This window comes from Pteropus medius, unplaced genomic scaffold, assembly GCF_902729225.1.
Source record: "Pteropus medius unplaced genomic scaffold, Ma_sr-lr_union100, whole genome shotgun sequence".
Taxonomy (NCBI): domain Eukaryota; kingdom Metazoa; phylum Chordata; class Mammalia; order Chiroptera; family Pteropodidae; genus Pteropus; species Pteropus medius.
This window is the reverse complement of record NW_024349519.1, coordinates 9,501,968-9,527,079: the sequence shown is the minus strand read 5'-3', so window position 1 is coordinate 9,527,079 and position 25,112 is coordinate 9,501,968. Positions and strand designations below refer to the sequence as shown.

The 25,112-nt window shown below is 35.2% G+C and overlaps 1 protein-coding gene across 1 annotated transcript in view; it reads right to left on the bottom strand.

Annotated features, from left to right (window-relative positions):
- Positions 1–1,035: 1,035 nt before the first annotated feature.
- PKP2 (plakophilin 2) overlaps positions 1,036–25,112 on the bottom strand; it is a 77,663-nt gene continuing 53,586 nt past the window's right edge. Inside the window, exons 7-13 of the mRNA XM_039882329.1 lie at positions 19,815–19,932; positions 18,748–18,912; positions 17,680–17,853; positions 11,214–11,367; positions 7,554–7,743; positions 2,898–2,985; positions 1,036–2,747 (exon numbers count right to left, since the gene is read on the bottom strand). Of these exons, the coding sequence (XP_039738263.1) occupies positions 2,679–2,747; positions 2,898–2,985; positions 7,554–7,743; positions 11,214–11,367; positions 17,680–17,853; positions 18,748–18,912; positions 19,815–19,932 (958 nt within the window). The 3' untranslated portion in view covers positions 1,036–2,678. The remainder of the gene's footprint in view (positions 2,748–2,897; positions 2,986–7,553; positions 7,744–11,213; positions 11,368–17,679; positions 17,854–18,747; positions 18,913–19,814; positions 19,933–25,112) is intronic.

Genomic DNA, 25,112 nt, shown 5'->3' with positions numbered 1-25,112 from the left:
TTATTGAGTCTTAAGATGGCCAACAATTACAGGGTCGTTTTGGGCATTAGTTGAATGAATGGACTGCATATTTTTCTTCTCTGTCATTTTAATAAGAACTGAGTCTTTTCTGACGCAAGCAGATACTTTAAGGAGGACTTGGCCAGATGCCCTCTAAATTCTCTCCTAATCCTCAGATTCTGTGATCTGAGACTTCTGCAATTTGCTCAGAGTACACACATACTGAAATCCTCATTCCAATACAGTAAGTTCATTACACATGTTATTTAAAGGAAATTTCATTTATAACTATATTATATATACATTATAAATGGGATTTCTCTTTTTGTCTGGGAATTAATTGCTTCTTTAGAGGGTGATTGCATTGGTTTTAATGTGGTTTATCTACTTATGCTGCTTATTTTCTCATTTCACATGTTAATCTTTCTATTTTGTTAGATAATCCTTTAGTTATTTCCATTAGGTATAAACAAGTGTTTCCAGTTATACAAATTCAAGATAGCAATATCCCATATTTCAGAAGACCTTTAAGAATTCTTGACAAGGCAGCAGCCCTTTGGAACTCTTAACACAAATAAACAAAAAGGCCCAGCTCAGCCCATCAGTTCCTTTGATGACAGAGGCACAGTCTGGGATACATTAAAAAAAAAAAAAAAAAAAAAAGTGCTTTGTGGTAGACCTGTGATCAAAACTGATATTCAGCCATACAAGGACCACCTCCCTTAGAAGTGTTTAGAGGTAGCAAAGTAGTGAGGTTTTTGTAAACAGAGTGACAAGGTAAAACATAGGGATCAAATTATCTTTCACTCCATTTACTAAAATCTAACAATAGCTAATGCATTTGTATGTCTTTCCATTTTTATATGTTTTAGTCACTAGCTAGTCCTATCTTTCTTACAGGAAATGTTCTTGGTAGAGAATTTAGGATTCTAATTAGGGAATTTAGGACTTTAATTATAAGGTCAAATCCTCAAATGTCATGTCAATCATACCGCATATACTAACATACACAGATAAATCAGATATACACAGATATCAATGCAGGCAATGTTATTTTTGCCTCATTTTGTGTTTAATATTATTGAAAACTCTACAAATGCCTTAAAAAAAACACAGAAACTTCGACATACATAATTTATCTAGAGAAATAAATATACTCTAAATGTTTATCATCAAAACTCTGGAAAACTTTTTCTTTTTAGTATTTTAAAAACTGGCATCTAAATAATTATTTAAATTAGTTAGTAACCTAAGTCTTCTTCATTGAGCTTTTAAAATTGAAAAAATTTCAAGTTCTAAATATAATAAAGACATGTACACACTCAAATTGAAAATGGGAATTTATTTTCTATTACACTTTTCTGGCCAAAAGGAGGATTATTTTCCTTCTTTCTTATAATAAACGTTGCCAGATTTTTTAAAAAAGCAAAATACAATAGAATTGTAGTTGAGAAGACTATTTCTATATGAATGGTATTAACAACAACTCAGTTAAAATAACGCTTAATAGATTTGCTTCAATAGATGATGTTGTCAACTTTTAAACACTGGTATTTCTCATATCACTTTCAGGTGCCTACACACATTTTTTTTTTCTCAATATAACTTCTTCATTTTTCTTCTCTAGAGTTTCCTTGGCTTGAAATAATGGTTTGAGGAAGAGCACATGAGATATAGTGGCTCTGTGCTATTTTTTAAATGTTGGGAAAAGTTGACAATGTAATTCATTAAACTAAGCTGTGTTTTCAGAGCCCTGGACTGGCCCAACAGTTTGAAAGGTCTTGGTTCCTTCTGTCGCTAAATGTAAAGTTCATCCTTTTCCACCAGCCCTTTGCAATGGCTGCAAAAGTCCAGGAAATAGATTACATTGAATGCTACTGTTCAGAAGAGATTTACATTTAATGCTGTTGTTACAGGTAAAGTATTTCTTTGTGCGAAAATCTCATTTACTCAGTGTTTATAGGAAACACTAAATTTCATAACCTTTGTTGTCTTTCTCTGTGGAAAAGATTTTAAATCTGCTTTAATCACTATCTTTCAATTTTTTTTCTTATAGTCATGCATGCTCGGTGATCTAAATTTCTTAAGTTCATTTAAAATCAGAGAAATTCAAGGGGATGAAAACAAGCACAAAGTAAAAAAACAAACATATAGTTTTGCCATTAAATTTTCTCCTGAACAGCTCAGCAAATATTTCTCATTTCCATTCTGTTTTAACACTGCAGAAGAATATACTCATGGCTCGATGGTGAAGCAATGTGCATATGAGTGACAAAACATGAGTGACAGAAAATATAAGTGTAAATTATACTTTTAAAATCCTAGCAATATCATAACAGCTTCTTTCCTCATTTATTCTGTTAATGTCCATTCCACATATTAACATTTTGGTTCCAGGAAGCTGTGCACTGTAAGCCCTGATCACTACTATTTGCAGAGAGTAAAACTGAGCCTGTTGCCAGGTGGCAAACTTGTAAAAATCTTCTGGAAGATTAATAAAATTGTATTCTGATTATTTGTCTTCTGGAGTCTGGAAATAGAAAAGAATAAAAATAGGGCATGCTTTTTTTCAGGTTTCTTGGACGAGGAAGTAGAAAAATAGGTGTTTTCCTTTGGGGCTTTTTTTTGTGGCTGAGAATGGTGAAGTTGGTATTTCTGAGAGCACCTTTTCATTTTCCTCAGTCTTTAAGGGAATGGTAGGCTTTGGCAGTCCGGCTGTTGACAAAATCTGTCTTCTTAAACTGAGCCTTCGGAATAAGCAGACAAAAATGTGAAATGTGTCAACATTTTCAAACAAGAAAATGCAGTTCTTAGTGATTTCTAACCAGAGTGAGTCAAGTGGGGCCATTATGATCTGGCTCTGTTAACTATGACATACGCCTTTTCAGCGCTCTTACCTTCTTGTAGGCATTGTGGAGCTCCGTGTGCATCCACAGAGAATATAGGAGAACAGAAGCAGCTTTACTTGCTTTGTTAGATGCGTAGCTGAAAAGAAGAAAAGGACATTCCGAGATCAGTGAGAACCTGTGAGGATTCTGGATGTGGCCTCTGGACGGTCCCTGAATCTTCTTTAATCACTGTTGCTCTGTAACTATCCATTATATCTGGCCACTCACAATGACAAGAGAATTAAACGGGAATTTAAAGAGACCAGTGACCACTTGAAACAATTATTTAAAAAAATCTTTTTAAACCACTAGCACAGTGCCAACTAATAGGTAGTCTATAGAGCAAATTCCTGATATTTATAAGGAATATATCCTTAGATATGTTACAAATCCTTAAATTTATTTATAGAATACAATTTATTCTGTATATTTCTATTGTCTATTTATAGAATATATATTTGTACGTTTACAATACATATTTATAGAAATGCAAAAGCAAGGAAGTATAACTGGAAAAATAGACTTAGTGACTCTATGAAGGTATGAGTAATTTTTCAAGTTAATAAAACACATTTTTGTTAGAGCATTAGTTAAAAGTTTCAAAATTTATTTTTTTTTTTTTTTGTATAGAGCAAATGGAGAATGTGTCCCAGTTTTAAATCCAAGTTGCCACCAAATTTGACATTATATTTAGTTTCTGATGTTCTGCTTTTATATTTGTCCTAAATTTCCTGTTTCTGGCCAAGGAGAAAATGCTTTCTTTAATCTCTTTCTATCACTTGAACTACTACATGGCTAATTTTTTCTTTTAACAAAGAAACAAATCCTTTATTTTTCCTATCTGCTGCGGTCCAGCCACGACAGGATCCAGGGGGCCCCGAAGGTGGGCAAGGCGTCGGCGCGGGAGACAGTCGACTACACAACTCATGTTCTGTTTTATTGTGATTTGAGTATAATTTTTATACTTTCCATTTTGGCATTTGATTATACTTTGTGGTTAAGATAGCAGGGAGTTAAATTTCTGTGGTTAAGCGAAGCAGAAAATCTTATAGAGTATATTATTATTAATATTCATGATTAACTAGTACATTCTTTTCTCAATTATTAGAACAGAACTACCTGATGGAACAATCTAAACTTTTAATTCTTATATTTATTACATAAGATACAGTTTGACTTAAGTAAAGGTGATAGATAGAGGTATTCATAACAGCAAATATTGGCTTGTGGGCAGACATTGTTCTTCTTTCTGCCTGAAGAAATCTTTTAATTGCTATTTTGTTTATGCTATTATCTAAGTTCAAGCTGAACCTTTCTCATAGCTGTTTAAAAGCTTCCTTGGTGCAGTATTGAGGAAAATATTTATAAAAATCAGTTTTACAAAGCTGCTTTCGTAAGCTAAGTTTTTATTCCTTTGTTTTTTAAGCAGCAAGGAGGTCCTGACCTAGCCAGCCTTTCTATAAAACTTAAACTACTATAAGGTATATGAATTCCATCTTTATTCACCATACATATGCTATCTTCATTATAAGCTCCTGTATAAGGCAAAGGAGGATCAGGTAATCTTTTCATACTATTAGCCTCCCTAGGTGAATACCAGAGTTTTCCATTTATCCAGTAGGCCACAAAAGGAGGTCCTTCCATAGTAGGCACAGGCTTATGAGTAAATTTCTTATCCTTTACTAATTTTTCTACTAACTGCGTGGAAACAGGAGTATAAGCTGGTTCTAGTAATTCAGCTTGTTGTAATTTATTCATAACATCTTTAAGAGGCGCGTCAAAAGGAATTTCTCTTAATAATTGTTCAAATAAAGGGTTTATGCATTCTGGACACGTCAGGGTGACTGGAGCTGATTCCATATGCAGGGAATTTACTATGTTTTCCTCAGAGCCAATTTTGAGGAAATCCACTTGTACAGCGTTTACACTTACTAGAATTTGTGCTACCCAAATTCCCCCTATTAATAGGATCGTTCCTAAGAAACCAATTATCCCTAAACACATGCCATGTCCTCGTTCTTGATGATGCATTCCTTGAAGCTTCTGTCCCCATCTCCGGACCTTGTTACGCAGTAGGGTAGAAAGAGGACGCGGCACCTATCATAGGTGTTTCCAAACATGCAACCAAGAATAGAGAATGTTAAGTTGTATGGAAAAGGTCGTGCATTCTGGGTTCCTGCATTAGCTAAAAGACTCTTCCATACCAGCCTTGCAGGGGGTAAGTCAAATTACCAGCTCCAAATTTTTTTAGTACCTCATGGACTCCTCAAAGTAGTTTGCTTATAATTGAAGTACTAATAAAACCATGAAAGCTATGGGTCTCTAATATTTAAAATGTTCTTAAATAGCAAGTGAATGGGAGCAGATTATACCAACCTAAAATATGCCTCTTCAGCATAAAAATTATTTTAGGGTGATTATTTTTAAGATATTGGAAAAGCTCTGAAAACCCAGTAAAAGTTATCCTTGCATAAGAGACATTTACATTTATAAGGGAAATCCTCATGTACAAGAATTGTCTTCCCCTCTGGACCAGGAAGTAAAGGATGACTCCAAATCTTTAGAAATTCTTATAATGGAGAAGGTAAGGACTTAAATCTGCATAACAATCTTACCCTAGTTTACTGTGCTTTTCCTGGTAACCTCCCATTAATAGCCTCACTCTACCTCCAACAACTTCTTTTGTCTCTAACTAGAAGTGTTTTTTAACCTCAGACCACACTGAGGAGCTACTCAGCTTTCCTGGGTCTCTTCCATGTATATAGGAAGTATACATGTCATTAAATTTCTGTTTTTCTCCTGTGAATATGTCTTTTTTTATAACAGGGGTGTCTCAGCCAAGCACCTAGAAGGGTAGAGGGAGAATTATTTGTCCTCCTCCTCACAACGGTGTTATATTTATAGTCTGCCTATAGGTTTTTTTTTTTTTTTTTTTTTTTTTTTTTTGACATTTGGAACTCATTTACTCAAAGATAAAATGTTGTAAATGATCACTGGTTCCCAGGCTAGCCCATGTGAAAGGATTTCAATGTAAAATGGAACTGGAGGATATGAAATGGAGAATGTCATGCATGCTTCCTCAAAAGGAAAGTTCAGAAGGGAGAGGCTGATTCCTTATAAGTGCCTGATTTACAGAAGACAGAGACTATGTCCTGACCAATGAACATCTGCTGAGGATTTCTCCCCATCCTCAAGCCAATGAACTTACTGCTTAAATTTTGTGTGGGCATGCCCCATACATACATCCTTGCCCATAAATACAGCCCACTTCAAACCCTCAGAGGATTCCCTTGTAGCCTGCCACAGCACGTGCTTCCTGAATTGCAATGCCTCTGCTATTCCTGAATAAACTCAAATTCTGGTAATTTGACTTTTCCTCAGTTTATCTCTTTATTTGGCTTGACACCCATGAATTATAAAAATAGTACATCCTGTATGTTGCTAAGCTATAAGAAGTTTTCAAAAGTGAGATGTATTCCCCTGTGCTTGTTAGATCTGAATATTCAAATAATAAAATCATATGGTCTTATGGAGAATTGCTTAGAAGGTTAGACGACTACTTAGAACAGTTATTTCTCTTTTGCAGCAATAATTCATTCTTTCCACAAAGACTGAGCAACTGCTATCTGCCAGGCTCTGGGACAGGTGAATACTATCTGTTCTTGGGAAACCAACATTCTACTCAGTGCTCTTTTTAATCATATTACTCTGAATGCGGTCTTCCTTCCCCATGAGCTTTGCCAGAGTGGGGCTGTAGAGCATAAGGGTTCTACACTGGGTGGGGTTGTGGCGAGGGCATGTGAGTTCATTCCAGGATACCACAGACTCCTATGTTTCCCTGTGTGGCCAAGCACACATCTGTCTACTACAGGTGAAATCCCTTTGGTTTGCAACTGATTAGAACTGGGATATAACATTTCTTTTTTTGGTTATTTACAAAAGGAACTTGCATTTAACAAGTCAAACAAATGAGAATTGTATAAAAGAAAAAGATAATAATCTTCATGCCCCCTTTGGGTCCCATTGCTCTAAATTAACTAATAGTAATAATTTGGTTACACAAAGTTTTTAACTCTCTTCCTCACCTTCTTTTTTTAAATGGAGAAATTTAAAGACAGAAATAGGGATGTGAGATGACATATATGCATTAGACCTTATATTCTTGAAAAGACTGAGGTAAAATAGATGTGACAGAGAAAACTAGGAAAGAACTTGCTATGCTGCCTCCCACTTCTTGTGCTATCACTGCTTCTAAGCCATGTGGGGGTGACCCTGGCTCCACAAATTTAAGTGAGAAAAGGGCCTTCTCTGTCCACAGAACTCCCAACCTTGACTACACTCTGCTGTTCTTAACTCACAGCTGCAGTTCTGGGAAACAAATTAATTCATCAGGTCAATAAAATGCTGGAATGCACTACCCAGAGAAGCTATGGAGTTTGACTATCTCTGAATATTTTAGGAGAGAACGGGCAAGTATTTGGCTTGGAAGATCCACTAGCTTGATCACCAAGGATTGGAGGAGATGATCTGGCCCAGCTTTACAATCTTGCTTTTGACCCTGTGGCCCAGGGTGCCCAATGCCTGAAAGTTCAAAACTAAATTTACATATGAGAGTGGTGTTGAGGAAAGGAGAGACAGCCGATGGGCAGATGCTAAAGGACTTACGCATCGCCTGCGCTGATGGTCATAATTTTCTGCAGGCCTCCGGTGTTTAGAAGATCCCGGGCATTCTGGTAACTATTCTGGATTAAATTGTTCAACGTGTAACAGGCAGAGGCTGTAGTTTCTATGAGAAGGTCAGTACTTGGGACTGTGTCGGGAATTATGGAAACCAAATCAGGTAGAGTTTCTCTGGCTACGAAATGAAAGAAGAAAAAAAAAAACACTTTGATTTAAAAGAGTGTTTCTTAATCTCAAGATCCCAATACATTTCAGCAAAAGACATTTTAGAAAGGAAACACAACTGGTTAACAGGCATATGAAAAAATGTAACCTCTCTGGTATTTAAAATTTAAAAGGATTTTTAAAAAGATGATGCTCTGTGCTCAGTATATTGGAAATCATTTCAGAAAGCAATTTGACAGACATGTCAAGAATTTAAAAAATTTTCACATTTGATTCAATAATTTTACTTCTGCTAATTCATCCTGACATAACTTTAAAAATGAAAAAAGCTTTATAAAAAGCCTAAATACCCCGATAATAACATATAATTAATTAAAATACACCTGCAAAGAATATTATGCATCCTAAAACATGTCTATGAAACATGTAAACGAGAAAATATTTATGTTAATATTTTATGTAAAAAAATCATATACTTGTTTATATAAAGATTATATAGTATTATAACATTAGGAGAGAAAATAAACATAAGAAATTTTGGAAGAAATACACTAAAATATTAATAGGAGTTGATTTTCTACAATAGTATTGATGGTGACTTAAAAATATTTTTTAAAAATTATCTGTACTGCCCAAAGTTTTTTTAATGCACAAATAATACTATTATTAAAAAAAGAGAAAGACACTTTTAAAGATATTTTTTCACTATGTATATAAGTTCTTAATAATATGGTTTTAGTTTGGTTTTCTTTTATAGTAATAGGGAGAGATATTAATAACTGGTGATTTCATTATAATTTGTCCTATGGTATATATATTGTGAGCAATATGAATTTGTATTTGATTTTTTTTTGCAATAATTCTTTTCATGTATGTTTTCTTCTTTTTCTCAAGGTACTTTGGACTCTACTTAAAGGATAGCATGCTTCTCTTGCTTTTGTTGCTCCTCACAGCTCTTTAATACAGCGTTGTATTTATTATGGTTGTGCAACAAATATTTCTGCTTAATTTTATTATTTCTTCATCTGAGTTCATGTGGCACCTGGAACTACACTTCTCTCTCTATGATGTTGGGTTACATGCCCCTCTGAATTTCGGTGGGGTCCTTGTCCTCTGAGGACAATTACTGTATTCATTTCTGGATTTCCAACATTGATCACTATGCTTAAAACGGAGAGGTACTCATAAAAGATACTCAATGATATGTTGTCCTTTGATACTACTTGTACCTAACTGACAGAAAAGACATACCTCCTGCTCAAAGGCCACTTTGTTTTTTACTATTGTTTAAGCATTGCATCATAGTGTTAAGAGCTCAGATCTCAACCTCTGAAGCCACGCTTCTTTAGTTTCAGTCCTGTCTTTGCCAGTTAATGGCTGGGTGGTTTGGGCAAGTGATTTAACTTCTCTTTGCTGCATTTTCCAAATTTGTAAAATGGGGTAATAAAAGTTTCTACTTCACAGAGTTGTTTTGAGGGATTAAGTAAGTTAGTACATGTTAACTGTATCATAGTACCCTGCATATAGGAAGGTCTCAATAGATACGAGTTATTATTGGAAAGCTTCTTCTTTTTAATAAGTTAAACCACAGAATTAATTTTCCTTCCACTGAATTTAGGACAATGACACAGAAATAAGTCTGTGACAATCACAACAGAAAATGCCCAATCAATCTCTCCACAGGATGCAGTAATGGCCTAAACTCAATGCCTTAAAAAGCCAAGACATGAGCTGGATCTCTGAAAACATCTGTAACAATGAGTTTACGTGAATTGAGAATATAGGGATGCATCCAAATACTTCCTGGTGCTTGCAAATGCTGTACATTATGTCATCTGATCCCGGGGAAAACACTGTTAGTTATTATTAATTTCACTCTGTTTAGAGCAGTTAAATGACAAACCAAGGTGACATGGGTGGCAAAGCAGCATTGCATGAAGCAGCGCCATGTCTTCTGCATGAGATCTATTATTCTGTCACCACATTAAGTTGCCTATCTTCAAATTTTTAAGAAAATATAAGTTTTAAGTTTATTACTATAAAGTTAAGTAAAATGTGATGACCTCATTCCAGTACATGACAAGTTTTACCTGGCCCAGAAGTCTCTCATAAGAACACAAAGCACGTATTTCAAACTGAATTTCATTTATTCCTGGTTATTAATATGTGGAATCAAGACAGGTCTTTATACTCAATTTATGTATTTGACATAAAGCCAATTTAGAATTTAAAACTGCATTTGTCTTGCTGAAGCCTCTTCTCACTACTGTCCTTAAAATGAGGAGAGGTTTATCAGTGATATCATCTTATAGAAACGTGGAGCTATACAGCTTTACCTTCCCAATAGCTGGAGGACTACAGGATCTGAGACCACAGTATTTCTGCCCTGAAGGCGAGTGCAGTTATTTTCATTATCAATGTTTTAAAAGATGGAGTCAACATCTCACTTGGGAAAAGATAAAAAAGTTGAAGGATAATACACCCGATGAAAGTGCAGCACAAACGTCCTCAGAAAACAATGGGGAGAACACTTTCATAATGATGACAGTGCCTATAGCAAGGCTTCTTTCAGATTCACTGGAAAACTGCCAGGCTCTTTATATTTATAATGGGCATGAAACCACCTGTCCAATGTTGTGCTGCTGGCTGTCTTTGGAAATGACATTATTAAAACATAACCCTGGACCTCAGTATCTCTGGTGGGGAGTGGTGGTGGTGGTGGTGGTGGTGGTGTGCGTGTGTGCAGTTTCAGAAAAATCCAATCCATTAAAAAAATAAACATAAAAATCTGTTTATAGTTTTAGTGCAACTTTGTGGAGAACTGAATTTCAAGTTCTCAGAAATGACTACTTTGTGGATCATGATTAATTTCAGTTATTATTTTCCCTTTTGTCTCATTTTATAGTTTTTGGCTTGATTTGCAAACATTTATCAGATATTTCTAGGTATAAAGCAAATAAATGAAAAATTGTTATTTGCTAGGTATAACATGATATCACCATTGTCAATAACACAGACTCAAATAAAGGGGGAAATATATTTCATATTTATTCTCAAACCATCTATGCCAAGTCTGCTATATTCAATGACTCCTTTTTGTCCTTTTTTAAAAGTGATTATCGGTCTATCCATATGTTTTTAGTCCAACAATTGCCAAGCTTCTAAAGCAAACAACCACTACGTGCGTGCGTGCGTGCGTGCATGTGTGTGTGTTTTAGAAGAGTGATGCTCAGCAGGCCATGCAGAGAACATTCTGAAAGATAGCTACGTGTTAATTATTAGTACAGTCTAAAATTTCTCTTCTGTAGTAATCAAAACAAAAAAAAATGTAAATATTAAGTAAAATCCTATTTGAGACCCAATTGGTTCTTTATTCACATTTTCAGTTCATCATCGTAAAAAGAATGAGATAAAGACAATGTTCTACTGCATTTGTACTTTCAATATGCATACATTATATCGACATTTTTACTGACTCACCAATGTCATTGTGCAGATAAAGATTGCGAGACAAATTCCTCAGCAGAGAGACTGCAGTCTTTTTCACACTTGGATCACCAACATGTAGCATCTTCCGGGTGTGTTGAAGGCCATTTTCCTTCTGGACAACTGCCTGAGCTACTGACATCGGCATCTGTTTGGTGAGACATGTCCTATCAATATTACTGCATTTGACTTCAGGGTAATATTAAGTTTCAGTAGATTACTAGAGATTGAACAAGATGTATTAAAAACTAGAACTGTGATGAAATCAGTCTAAAGATATTTCCATTAAATTTTTATTAGGTTTTCAGTTTAATTACTGGATAAAAACAGTTTATACAGTGTATTTAAATACAATACTGGATTTGGTTAACTACTACATCTGTTTATAAATAAAATGAACCTGTCTTTTCCTTTCCTTTCTATTCACCAGTTTGTTCTTTATTCACATTTTCAGTTTATCACTATGAAAAGAATATGATAAGGACAATGTTTTAGAATCAAAGTTGTAGAATTAAATTCACACCAATGTCATCAGATTAGTTGGGTAGTGTTTGCCCTTTCTTGTTTTCTTGAACTATTTGTGTAATGCAAGAATAATTCCAACTTTGTGGTTCTGGTAGAATTTAGCTGTAAAGCCAACTGAGCTAAGAAAAATTCTAAAGGAAGATGTCTTTGAGATGTCTTTGATTATTATTTCAGTGTATTTACTGGTTGTTGACTTATTCATCTTTCTTGTTTCTTCTTGTTCCAATTTTGGCATTTCACATGTTTTAATAAACTCACTCATCTCCGAAAAGTCACTGTATTCTGAAAGAGATATTAGGTTTTTTAAAAAAGGAATGGATGGCTAGTTAGGTTATTTGTAATTCTATACTCTGTATCATGTACCAGCAGCATGTGAACACTGGGCACCTACTCTCAGGGCGTATGAGTTCCAGGTAGACCCTTCCTAGAGTCAACAAACCCCCAACAATACTGGGGCCTTAGCTTGCTTTGTTAATTGCTAATTGGTGAAACTAATTTGAGGCCACCATGCCAGAAATTCCTATAATTCATGACTATTCTTCAGGGTGTCTATCTTCTCTATTTATCTTATTGAAACACTGCTTGTTTCCCCCCTACTGCCTGCAGATTGTCTCTTTCTTACATTCTCCACTATACATTTTAGAATAGGAGCTCTTAATATAGGGTCCAGGATAGGTTTCAGGGTTGGGATAGGAGCTCTTTAAAATTGCCTTTGTGTTTATAATAAACTTTCTCAGGGAAGGGTTCATAATTTCTACGAGATACTCAAAGAAGTTTAATAACCACTATTTTAGAATGTTTGTTTTATTGTATGTAAACAAGTTACACTTGGACTTTCACTAATTTGCAAAGCATTCTATTAGACTATTTACTCTCCTCTGAGAAGAATCCTTCCCTCTAGCCATCCAGAGAGGAGGCTATTTATTCTGTACAACTCCTGTATCTTGGCACGGGGGTAGGGTTAGCATTTCTCTCTTTTCCCAGATAGAATGGCCCGTCTAGATATTTGTCTTCCCTCCTACAAAAAACTCTGTACTTCTGAGTCACTGCCAAAAGCTCTATCATCCTTGTAGTATTGTCTGTCATCTCAAGCCTATTGTTTCTTTCCCAACACCCACTGCAGGCTCTGGAGCCTGGCACAGTGTCTTTTTTTCCTCCAACCCTTTGTGGATGACCACATTAATAACACCTCACAGTTCTTAGACTTCCTAAAAGGAACTGACCTCCGTTTCTTCCGTACATCAGCCTTTCACTTCCACGGTCACACAGAACCTGTATTCACCCAGAAATACCTTGACTTTGAAAACTTAAACTCTAATGTTAGACTCTGAACACAATTTCTTGTTCTCCTTGCTCCTCTTCCTCATTCCTACCATATATCTTTTTCAGCCTCATCAAGAATTCCAGTCTCTTTATCTTTACTCCCCACATCTCAAATTATCAATTCTATACTGTCTTAACTTTCTTTCTTATTTGGATTGGGGTATATGAACCATCACATCAAACACTATCTTTCTAATATCCTTAACTCTCTTATCATCGTTAGCTTATTTTCCACCTGCACATTAAAACTGCAAAATTGAGTTTAAACTTGGTCACCAAATATCGCTAAATAGTGCATTTGCAGGTTGCTATTTCTGCAAATGTATGGTCTCCAATTTTTAGTAGGAACAAAAGCTGCTAGTTGGCTTGCTATTTCTTCAACACCAGGATTTCTAAGCCTTATACCAGAATGATCCTTCTAAAATTTAATCTGATTATGTTCTACCTCAAGTTAAATTTTGTAATGACTCCCGATTGCTTTCAGAATGATGTCGAAATGTCTTACTATGGCACATACACTCCTTCATAGCCTGGGTCTTCCTTCCTCTCTTTTCTTACCATTATGCCTTAATTCTTTAGGTCACAACTGTACCAAACTGCATATCTCTCCTATTAGAACATAATCTCCTTGAAAAGATGTAAATGCATCTCATCTATCTTCCCCCTACCACCTCAGTGCCTGTATGGTGCCTACAACATGATAGGTCCCATATAAATGTTTCTTGAAATGAACTATGTAAATAAAAATGCTATCAACTTTTCCTGAAGACTTACTATCACCTGAGAAGGTTCTTGATGAGAAGATAAATTAAAAAGTCACAAAATATTTATTTCTTAAAATGTTTTCTTTTAAAACATAAGATTATCTGAAAACCCTTGCTTTATATATATATATATATATATCATCAAATGGTATAATATGATATATATATATATATCATATTATACCATTTGATGATACGTTCTCATATACAATAAAGAGCTTTTATGTTAGTATATAAAATAATTACTGGAAACATGCAAGGTTAGATGAACTCTGGATCTTCAAATGATGTTTGTTCAACCATGGGTGAGCACAGCATACTCTTATTCTGATTCACTGAGGGAAATAAGTAAATCTGAAGTGGAATGGTCTTTAAAATTTGCTCAGTAAGAAAAATGAACAATCAAATTGGCCAAACAGAGATTTTATATTCCAGCTTCAGAAAATATGTGAGAATGACCATTAATTAGTTGGTCAACTGTATGCAAACAGTACTTCTCATTCATATTGTCATGATTACTAATGAAGTTGAATATGTCTTTCAATGTGTACTGGCCATTTCTATATTATCTTTTATGAAGTACCTGTTCAAGTATCTTGTCTATTTGTCTGGGTTGTCTTTTTGTTAACTTGAAGTTTTTATATTTTCTAGATACCAACCTTTGTTACTCATGTATGTTACAAAAAATCTTTTCTTATTCTGTGATTTGTCTTTTGATAGCATAATAGCATAAGTTATTAATTTTAATTGTAAGCATAAATTTCAATTTATAAAATATCTATTTTATGGTTAGTGCTTTTTGTGTCCACTTTTGAGAAATCTTTCCCTATTATAGGTCATGAAGATATCCTTCTGTTACCACTTAGAAGCTTTATTGTTTTATCTTTCATATTAAATCTCATTGATGTTAGAACTGATTTTTGGGTAAGGTACGAGATAGGGGATACGTTTTGTTTTTTTTTCTATCAATATCGAATTAAATGCTTTAAAGTGTTTTAGAAACTTGAAAACTGTTTATTTCAATGACTTTCAACTTTTACTATGCAATGTTTAATCTACGTATTTATATATTTTATTGAGCTATAACTGACATATAACATCATTAGTTTTAGGTGTACAACATAATTCAATTTGTGTATATATTATGAAATGATTACTACAATAAGTTTAGTTAACATCTACCACCACACAGTTAAAATTTTTTTCCTTCTTGTGATGAGAACGTTTAAGATCTACTTTCTTAGCAACTTTCAAATACAGAAAACACTATTGTTAACTAAAGTCACCATGTTGTATATTATATCCCTAGGACTTATTTATCTTATAACTGAAAGTTTGTACCTTAATATTTTAATTTACATTGCCCCTTTAATTTATACTGTGTTTACAAGTTTATACTTTATACTGTACTTAGTTTGCTAAATGGGTAAATTTTATCAACCCATCTCCTTTCCTTATCTATTATTAGAATGACCATTATAGCTGAACTAATAAAGTTCATATTAATGTAGTTTTGTGACTAGAAATGTCATAATTTGACACTTAAATTATATAATCTATCTTTTAGGAAGCTATTCATTTCAGTTTAGGTTTTTTGCCATTTAAAGCACATGACCATCAATTGCTCAACAGTGTCTCAGCTATGAACACAGTTTATAGACTGGATATTTTCTGAAACTATGTAATGGACCACTTTTCATGTTTTTCTATTCAAGGTTCCTTTTAGAAATGACGAAACCAAGTATTTTTTGTCACATCATCTAAGTATAACAAAATTAGGAAAAGTAATAATTAGAAAAGATATACTTAGAAGTCAAAATTTTAATAAAAAGTATCTCATAACTTACAAGAACAAAGGATACTTATATAATTGTCCCATGTTGCTAATGATTGTCCCTATAAATCTCCAGTCATGTTCAACTCTAACAACGTTGAGTATGGATTAGTACCAGTTTAGTGGAGGCCTCCTTTCAGTGGACTGGACTGGTCCAAAGTTAGCCATGCTTTATATGCCTTGACAAAATTGAGACAGTTATGAAGGTATCTCCATTGCTTGGGTCATTTTAGACTTGAAATCTCGTAGTACCTTAGATTTCTGTTTGTTTATACCAGCTAGATACTACCAAACACAGGGATTTTGTCTTATTCACCACTAAATACTTACCACTAGGTTAGTTCCTATTATGTAGTAGGTGCTCAAAAAATGTTTGAAGGAACTTAGGATCTAGGTAATAAATTACATCTCTGGACTGTTTGGATTCCATGAAAGATCTTGGAATGGAAGAGGCCAAAATCCAAGCTTAAATGGTTCGCTCACACTTAGAACCATACTTAGAACATAGCATGCTTAAACACACACACACGCGCACATGTAGCAATTTAATTTTTGACATTTTCTTGTAAGTTGATTGATAGTTAATAAGGGGACTTCCGTAGTATGGGAAAGTAAAAGAAATGGTTTTAGGAAACCCAACATAGGAAAATGGGAAGATAACATAATAAGTTAATGTTCCTGTGTCATTCGGGGCTCCCTGATAGCTCCCTGTTTCTTTCTCTTTGTGCACAACTACATTTTGCAGAAAATTAAAGAGATTAGAAATTTAGTCGTATTCTTAACCCTATGGTTAAGTGCTGAGATAAGAGAAACATTAGTTTCACTATTTCACAGTTTTATTCAAAACAGAGCAAGCGTCTGTGCAAACACATTACAGAATGATTATGGTTTCTCGAGTAAAGAATAAATATTTTTGTTATTTGCAAGAGTGCTTTTCCCTATGAAGATAGATACCTGGAGACTGGCCATTCAATGAACTATTTTGGGGGAGTTTATTCTAATTGTTTTATGATCAAGGCAAAGCATATAAGCTTAGTTCAAATAATTTATAGAACCTTAACAATGTAGCAAGGTGTAAAATACATGAGGAAGGGAATAAGTTTTTACTATTTTATATATTCTGACTTTGCTGGTAAAAAGTAAGTGCATTTGGAAAGAGAAGCAGCTCTTTATTTTGTAGTTGAATTTCAGGGACACAAAAGCACAGATGTCCTTTCTGACTTCACACTGCAGTGAACACCTGTTACGTATACCTGCCCAGCATTCATTCTTCCTCTTGGTAATAATAATCTGATTTCCCATTAGGGAGCTACTCCTTTACCATTTCAGTCCATTTCGGTGGTACAAGTGAAAGTGACCCTTCCCAGCTTAAACCTACACTCCTGAAATTCACAAAGAGGCATGTTACTCAGACCTGGCCAATCAGAGCATCGCAGGCCCCTGGACACAGGTACTGGTTCAGAAATGGGTAAACAAGACACATTCTCTGAGTTCTTAATGGAGCTATTGGGAATATGGTAGGTTCTTCATGTGTGGGGATGATGGGCTGGATAAAATGTAAGCCTGAAATCAGCCTATCTTTGCTATAGTATAAGAAGAGCCTTTAAGAATGAAACCAACAGAAGAAAACAGAGCCCAGATATAGAGTCAAAATTACAATCACTGAAGTACCCATCGTGACAGAAGGAAGACCCACCATGGGCTATTCAGTTATATGAACCAAGAAATTTCCTTTTTTTTTTTTGCCTAAGCCAGTTTAAGTAGGATTCAGAGCCTTGAAACTGAAAGAGCTCTGACTGGGATCAGTATCTATGAGTCTTTTACTTGCAATGACTTGGCTTGGTAGAAGCTGAGGTTAAAAGTCCAAGAAAGCTGCAGCTCTTGAAATTCCTATAAACTTGACTGATGTGAGGAAACTTTTGCTCTTACCTCGCTGTCTCAGCTCTGAACCTAACACAGGTATGTCTACAATGTCATTTTTAAAAAAAAATAGAAAAATAGGCATGATACTCACTGGTCCACTTCCTGCTGTGAGATTCTGGAGGGCTCCTAAAGATGCCTCCTGGGTGTAGTTGCGGACACTCTTAGCGATCAAGGACAAATACATTCGTATCACAATGGAGTGCCACAGCCACTCCACACCCTTGGGGTTGCTCTTTTCCTCTGGCATAGGCATGTCCTGGTATTGCTAACAACACATATGATGAATTCCAGAATTAATGCCTTAAAGTGATTTTGGCAATTCCATACGCAAACCCAGAGAACAGAAATACTGTCTAGTCTAGAGAGACTAACAATTTGCATAATAAGAAGCCCTTGAAATAGAAATGAAAAAGCAAATATGTATGATTTCCAACCATTTAACTTTTAGCCCATGATGATTTCTCCCTAGCAACATCCCATACCCCCCAACTTTACATTTCATAGTGAGAAAGGAATCAGAGAATTAAGCATAGGCTACTGTAGAATAGTTTTCAGGCTGCTATTAAACTAAAAGCTAAATTAGTCACAACCACGCTGAAGATAAGAAGAACAGGCCTCTTCTCTCAGAGTCTAGTAAGTGGTCCAGGATCACATCAGGATTCTAAATTTACCAGCTGTTCTCCAAGTTCACAAACGCCATGTAGGATAGGTCACATTCTTTCAGTTTTCATGAAATGCTAGCATGGATATTCCTTCCTACAGGTTTGCCTTTAAGAAGTCCAAGATGCGCTTTTCGAATGTCCAAATCCAAATATCAGGGCTGCTTTTAAGGTTAAAAGCATTAATGTTGGCCATGTTGCATTAAGCCTATTTCCTAACCTATAGGGCATAAATCAGTATGGTTTAATGGCTAACAATGCAAATCTGGAGCCAGACTGCCAGAATTCCATCCCCTCTACTAATTTGCTAAATTATTCTGGAAAAACTGATTAACCTTTCTGTACCCCTGCTTTCTCATGAGTAAATAAAGGTATTAATAATACATACTTTGTAGGGTTGATGTAAGGATTTAAAGAATCTAAGATAGTGCCTGACATATACTAAGTACTCAGAAATATACACACATACACACTTATTTTTCAAAGTCCTCTCAAAATACCTCTTTTACTTTCCTGCTTCGACTGCCAAAACACCCAATACTTTTGTTGTTGTCAGTCTGGATGTTCCGGTTTTGACTATAGATACTCTGGGAATATTTCTCTGGGAGCTCTGCCTCCAGCTGGTAGGAGAGGTTATGAAGAATGCACACACAGTTTTCTGTGGCCTAAGAAAACAAAACATGAATATTGATCATACATGTAGAGATATGCAAGTGTGATATCACAGGACTTATTAGGCTTTAGATCTTACAAGGTATACTGGATGCTTGGACTATAGGGAACCTGGGGGAGGAAAATGAGTATGGCTAGAAAGGCTAGATCATAAATGGTTATGAGCACAATGCTAAGAAGTAAAGGCTGAATTTTTTAAAGCACTGGGGAGCCTTTCTAGTTTACGTTTTAAAGACTGTGTGCAGAATAATTCTATATTTTATATAAATCACTTAGAAGCCATGCAGAGTTGGAAAATAGGAGGTGATGTTGTTTAGGAACCAATCTAGAGTTAGTTACAATAATCAGTATGAAAGCTGCACAAACCAGGACAGCAGAAGTAGCACTTGAGAGAAGTGGATAAACCAAAGGACATTTCAGAGGTAGAATGGACATTATTAGTTGCTCCATGAATGTGAAATGTGAGGGAAGGGAGGCAATCTGAGATTACTCATAATTCCATTTTTATTTGGTGGATGGTGATAATTATTAAGAAGGATTACACAGAGAAGAAGCAAGTTTGGGGATGAAGAAAAAGATAAATTTAAGTGCATTGCTGAACATTTAGCATTTGGGCTCCTTTCAAATTTCTAGAGTTGTTAAATGGATAGTGAGAAATTTGGGTCTGGAAAGCAGAAAGAAAAATGAGGCTAGATAGATTTTAATATTTCTAAGCAAGTATGGGAAATCTTTGGCCTAGCGAATGAGTCAATGAATAAAGCTAAACCCAAACAGCTACTTTGAGAATACTCTGTTGTATAGCAACTATACTTAAATTAAAACAAATAAACACTGAAGAGTCTTAGTAAGATGAAATAAGTAATTCAATATGTAAGCTATTTAGCTCTTGGATCACCTTGTCATCTGGCTGGTAATCTGCAATGGTCCCTCTGACATAGTGGACCAGTGAGTCAATCAGTCCATCACACCTTCTCATCACTTTCCTCCCATCAGGGCCAGCTGAACTCATGTTTCTATCAGGGAAAACAAATGAGCAAAAAACCATAAGACTTAGGCCATGTATGCAATAGGTCTTTGTTTTAAAGTTTTATTTGATGCTTCTTCCAAGGGTTTGGGAAACGGGCAAATTTGTAAAAGTGTGTCAGACTTATGCTGGGTCTATGCTTAGTGATCGTCAAATCGAAACGCAACTTCTAAATATATTTACATAACACGTCATCATGTCAATAAAAATCTGTCTACTTCATTCTAAACAATAAGGTTATAGCATTATTTACTTAATCTTTATCCCACTTTTGAGAATATACATGAGGCAAAGATTTTGCAATTAAAAGAACAAATGACAACATAGACATAGTAGTGTACTAGATAGCCAAGTCCCAACTTGTTCTGTGACTTAACTCTAATTTACAAAAAGTTGCTTAAATTCATTGGGCCTCGGTTTCCTCATTTAAGACAGTATGCTGTATTACATTAGTGGGGGTTTTGCAGGTTTCAATGTAAACTTTTATTGACAAATATTAAACCAGATGCTCTAAAATGTGATGACTGCAAAATTAAAATGGAGGAGAGATGTCACAAAAATTGCAGGGTTTCACAGTGTGTTCGACCTAAGTCGAAACTATGACCTATAAATATTTTTGCACTTAGTCTATTTCTAATTTTGCTAAGCCATGACACCTTTCTATAAACAGTAACTAAATCTACAAGTGGAGATTGCTTCCTTATAGAGAACTGAAGCTTAATCAAATACAGCAAAGTAATATGTTTGGGAATCATCTTTGGATTAAGTTTTTCTTGTTAACATTAACCATTTAAAAATATTTTCTCCCCAAAATGTTAATATCTTTATCAACAAGAATGGCAAAAAAACCAAACCAAACCAAAAAACCAAAAAACCAAAAACCAAAACCAAAAACACCCCCCAAAACAAAAAAACCCAATGCTTTTAGGTTTTTAGAATTTTGAGAACCACCCTTATTTCCTTTTACTAACTTCAACTGCTGATAACTACCTCTATAAAATTTATTAGACCGGTTCCTTTTACAAGAACATGACTGTTTTTAACTGACAAAAATGCAATTTCATGATTCAACCTAATGGCTAAGGAGATAAGATTAACAATCGTAAAACTATGAATATACTAACAATTTAGTGGCTGCTGAATTGATGCAACAAACTTCTGATTTTAACAAAGTCCCTTCTGTGACTCTGGTTCTCACTAGACATTTCTAATTAAAGATTTACTTCCTCACTTAATTTTACTGTACCTGACTTTGACACTTTGTCCATGAAGAAAAGATAGTGAATGGGCTCATAAACTGATAATAAAACCATTTTTACCATAGTTTATTCTCAAGAAATGATCATTTGAACAAGATCCTCTATCTATTCTCTGAGTCCATCTCATTATTTTATACATGAAGAAACTGAGGTCCAAAGGGTTTAAGTTACTTTCCTGGTGACAGCAAAGCAGTGATAAAGTTGGGATAGGAGAGCCGTTTTTGTGCCAGGAGTGGCTCCAGAGTGGTAGCAAAGCTCATCTAACATTCATTTGGTCTGCCATTTGTTTAGCAAATATCATATGTCCGAAGCTCCAAGACAATGCTATCATGCTTTAAAGCTTCCCTTTGACTTTTTCAACCCTTGGCTTAGAAAAATGGCAGTAGTTTAAAACTGCTTTGACAAATCAAAAGGTCTGTCTTTCTCACTAGCGAAACTCACTACATACCTAGCAGATAAATGACTTAGCTTTGTTTAACTTCAGGGTGTTTATTTTGGGTTAGAATGGTAATTCAACTTGGCAGTACTGCCAGTTCACACACACTAACTGTTGTCTTGTAGTATGGTATTATCCAGACTCTACTTGCTTGAAATGGGACTTATCAGGGGTTTCTGGCAGCTGATACCTTTGCTGACAGAAAGTGCATGGAACCCCACTGCTTCAGTATTTGCTCTTACATATCAAAAATAGTTCTTACCTTACTCAACTACCCCAAAATATGAATGATAAGGGGGTATTATTTTATAGCACTATATCCATGAATAGAAGTCACTAGTCAGAAAGGAATTTGCTATGGTACCACTCAATAATTATTAGAAAATAATGTATCTATCTTAGGTATTTTTTTTTAATAGCTAATATTTCATTTTGTGGGAATCAGAGAATTAACGTGGCTAATCGTAGGCAGAACTGATCCTTCCACAATGTATCTCTTGAATCCTGAGAAATATTTACCAATAACTTTTCCTTACATATAGCCCAATAGAGGTTTAATATGGAAAAATATCTCAAAACTATAAACAAAACATATCAAAACAATTATCTCGTTGAAAAGTAAAAGAATCATAGACACAACAGTTACTAAAAACTGATTATTAGAGTTACCAATGAATATATTAGAAATGTTTTTAATTTGGTGTCTATTGTTAGAATTAGATTAAATTATGACTTTATTTTCACCTGGTATAATCTAACAGAAGTCTGAGTAAATATGTGGGTGCCTTTTAGGAAACGACAACTGTACATTATTGTACCCTGAAATTTAAAAGCCAGGTCTTTAGACGGGGGTTAGATGCTAGGGGTCGGGGCGTCAGGAGGAGGGGGAAGTGGAAGAGATAAACAACTTTGCACATGAAGTAGGTTGTTCAGGAGCTCTTCGCCTCCACTGAGCCTAAATGGGAGGATTCCAGCTTGAATTGTAACTTGTGTCTGATATTAAGAAGAATATTTCTCGTAATATGAAGTGTGTGTGTGCGCGCACGTGTGTGCACACGCGGGGAAGGGGGAGAATAGAATCTGAACAAAACTTCGTATATTTAGGATTCAGTTGTTTCATGTGAAAGCAAATGTGAAAGCAAATCAGTGATTCATGACTCTCTCCAGGACCACTAATCTCACACATTCCTGAGTGTCACAGTGAAAAGGAGAAAAGAAAACCAAACACTCTGGACCTTGCTAGAATTAAAAGGAAGAATGGTATGTCTTTGTTAAGATTAATGACAGTGTGACTAAACTTTAAATTTATATGACAAACCAAAGAATGGACAATGTCAAATGATAAAAGCAGCTGCAATTTAGTGTATGTGCTAGACGTTATAGTAGGTACTTACAAATATCATGATCTGTAATTTTTACAAAATTTCTGAAATTAAGGCTCACTAAAACCTTATTCAAAATCCTGACCTGTGACTCTTGTTTAAAATCAGAATTATCTGCTTCTAACAAGATTTCTATTGTGGTGTGTGTGTGTATGTAGCTAGGGGCAGGTGGGCTGTCAAATAGCTAGTTTGCCAGCACTGAAAAGAAAAGAAGTTTGTTACAACACAGAGTGTCCAAGCTCGGTGAACGGTCAACTAATTGGCTTAGGGAAACGATGTACTGATATAAAATGTTTAAAATAAGAAGGTATAATTGTTTCCAGGACATGAGAATGACAGACAACAGTAGGGTTGGAGCGACCCTTTTCAAGGCACTTTGCCAACAAAATAAGTAATTCTAAGAGGCAGATTTTTTTTTTTTTTTTAAATAGGGCTATTTCTATTGATAACAGGTGCAGTTGCCTACTACCATAGTTTACAAGTGCATCATGTGCAAGACCTGCTGCCTCTGGGACTAGTTTTAAAGTCTAACCAGCACACTGAGACAGTGATCACCTTGATGGTTTTTAGAAACTTGTAGGTGCATCTTTGCGTTCACTAACAATTATAGGCTTCCTAATACTGTGTGTTGTAAACTGTGCAGGAAGGCCCCAAATGTTACCAGTCAATTAAGTGCTTGGTCAGAGTCCATTCTAAGACCCAATGGGCACTTGGTAAGACCCTAGCTGATAAAGAGGCATCCTTCTTCCTCTTGTTATTTGAGATGGAGGTCTGGGCTTTTGTTTAACTCTCAGCTGATACATATCAAACAGTTGGGCCTTGTCTGTGATTAACCCAGAGAAAGCAGCAGAGGCAGCTTGTGGTTTGCATATAACAAAAGGGCAGCCTCATTTGAACTGGCAGAGCAATAAAAAGTCTCTGCCAAAGAAGGGCTTGTCTGTTACTCTGAAGGCAACATCAGATCCTGAAGGTATCCGCAAACATCAGCCAAAGTCAACTGTTATATCTGCAAACAGAAGCAACATTGGGAGATAGAACAAAGCTCTACAACCTACACATTTTTTTCTTTCCAGGGCAAGGAACATTAACTGAACAAAGATAAGTCAGCATCTATTACACATGAAGAAACTAGAAAGTGGAGGAAAAGAAAATCTATCCTTAAAAATCCTATAGTTCTGCTTTCCTGAATTTTTGGGTCTTCTAAAAGTATTCTGAATAGTCAAAGCAGCCAGTAATCAACTGATTGGTAGGCAACAGTCTTTCTTCTTGATTTACCAGGCTGTTCAAGGTAGAGTGCCAAATTCCATTTAAAATCAATAATAAACAGCAAACGAATTTATAAAATATGTCCAGGAGCCATTGGATCGTGAGTTGATGTTCTTGACACCTAAAGGAGATATCTAGGATGCCAGAAGAGAATTGGTAAAGATGCTCAAGACCTAGAGTAGGATATATGATGCTCAGCCTGCATCTCTAAGACAGGGACAGATTTTAACCACAAGAGAACAAGAGTCATCATTAGCTTTATCCACTTATTTTTTTTATAATGATGAATTTTAAAAAATTTAATAGTCCTGACTATGATGATAGTCTTTAGGTTTTTTTTGAAAAAGACTTTCAGTATTATAAGATATAGTTAATAAAATACTACCTCCAATTTAAGCTATATATAGATTAAAAAAAAAAAACATGAGGAAGCTTTTAAAAATCTCTGATAAAGAGATTCTTGGGAACTTTTTTTTCTGTTCAAGATTCACCTCATAAACTGATGAATAAAGACAAGCAAATATAGTCCTCTTGACATAATAAAAATCATTCCTCTGTTTCCTTTGTTTGTTTTTCCTCTGTATTATCCCTATTCATGTATTTTCTTTAATAATTATCCCAGGGCTGGGCCCAAATGAGGCAGTTGATATTTATGGACTGCCAGGTAAGAATAAAGAGTTTCTCTGGCAAAGAGAAATGTCACATATTTTCTGTGATGCCACATATTTTCTGGAAAGTACAACTTTAAATTTGGGCCCATCTGCTAAGGACACAAATAGGATAGTAGAAAATTTCGTCTGAAGAGTGGGAACCTTTGCAAGGGCGT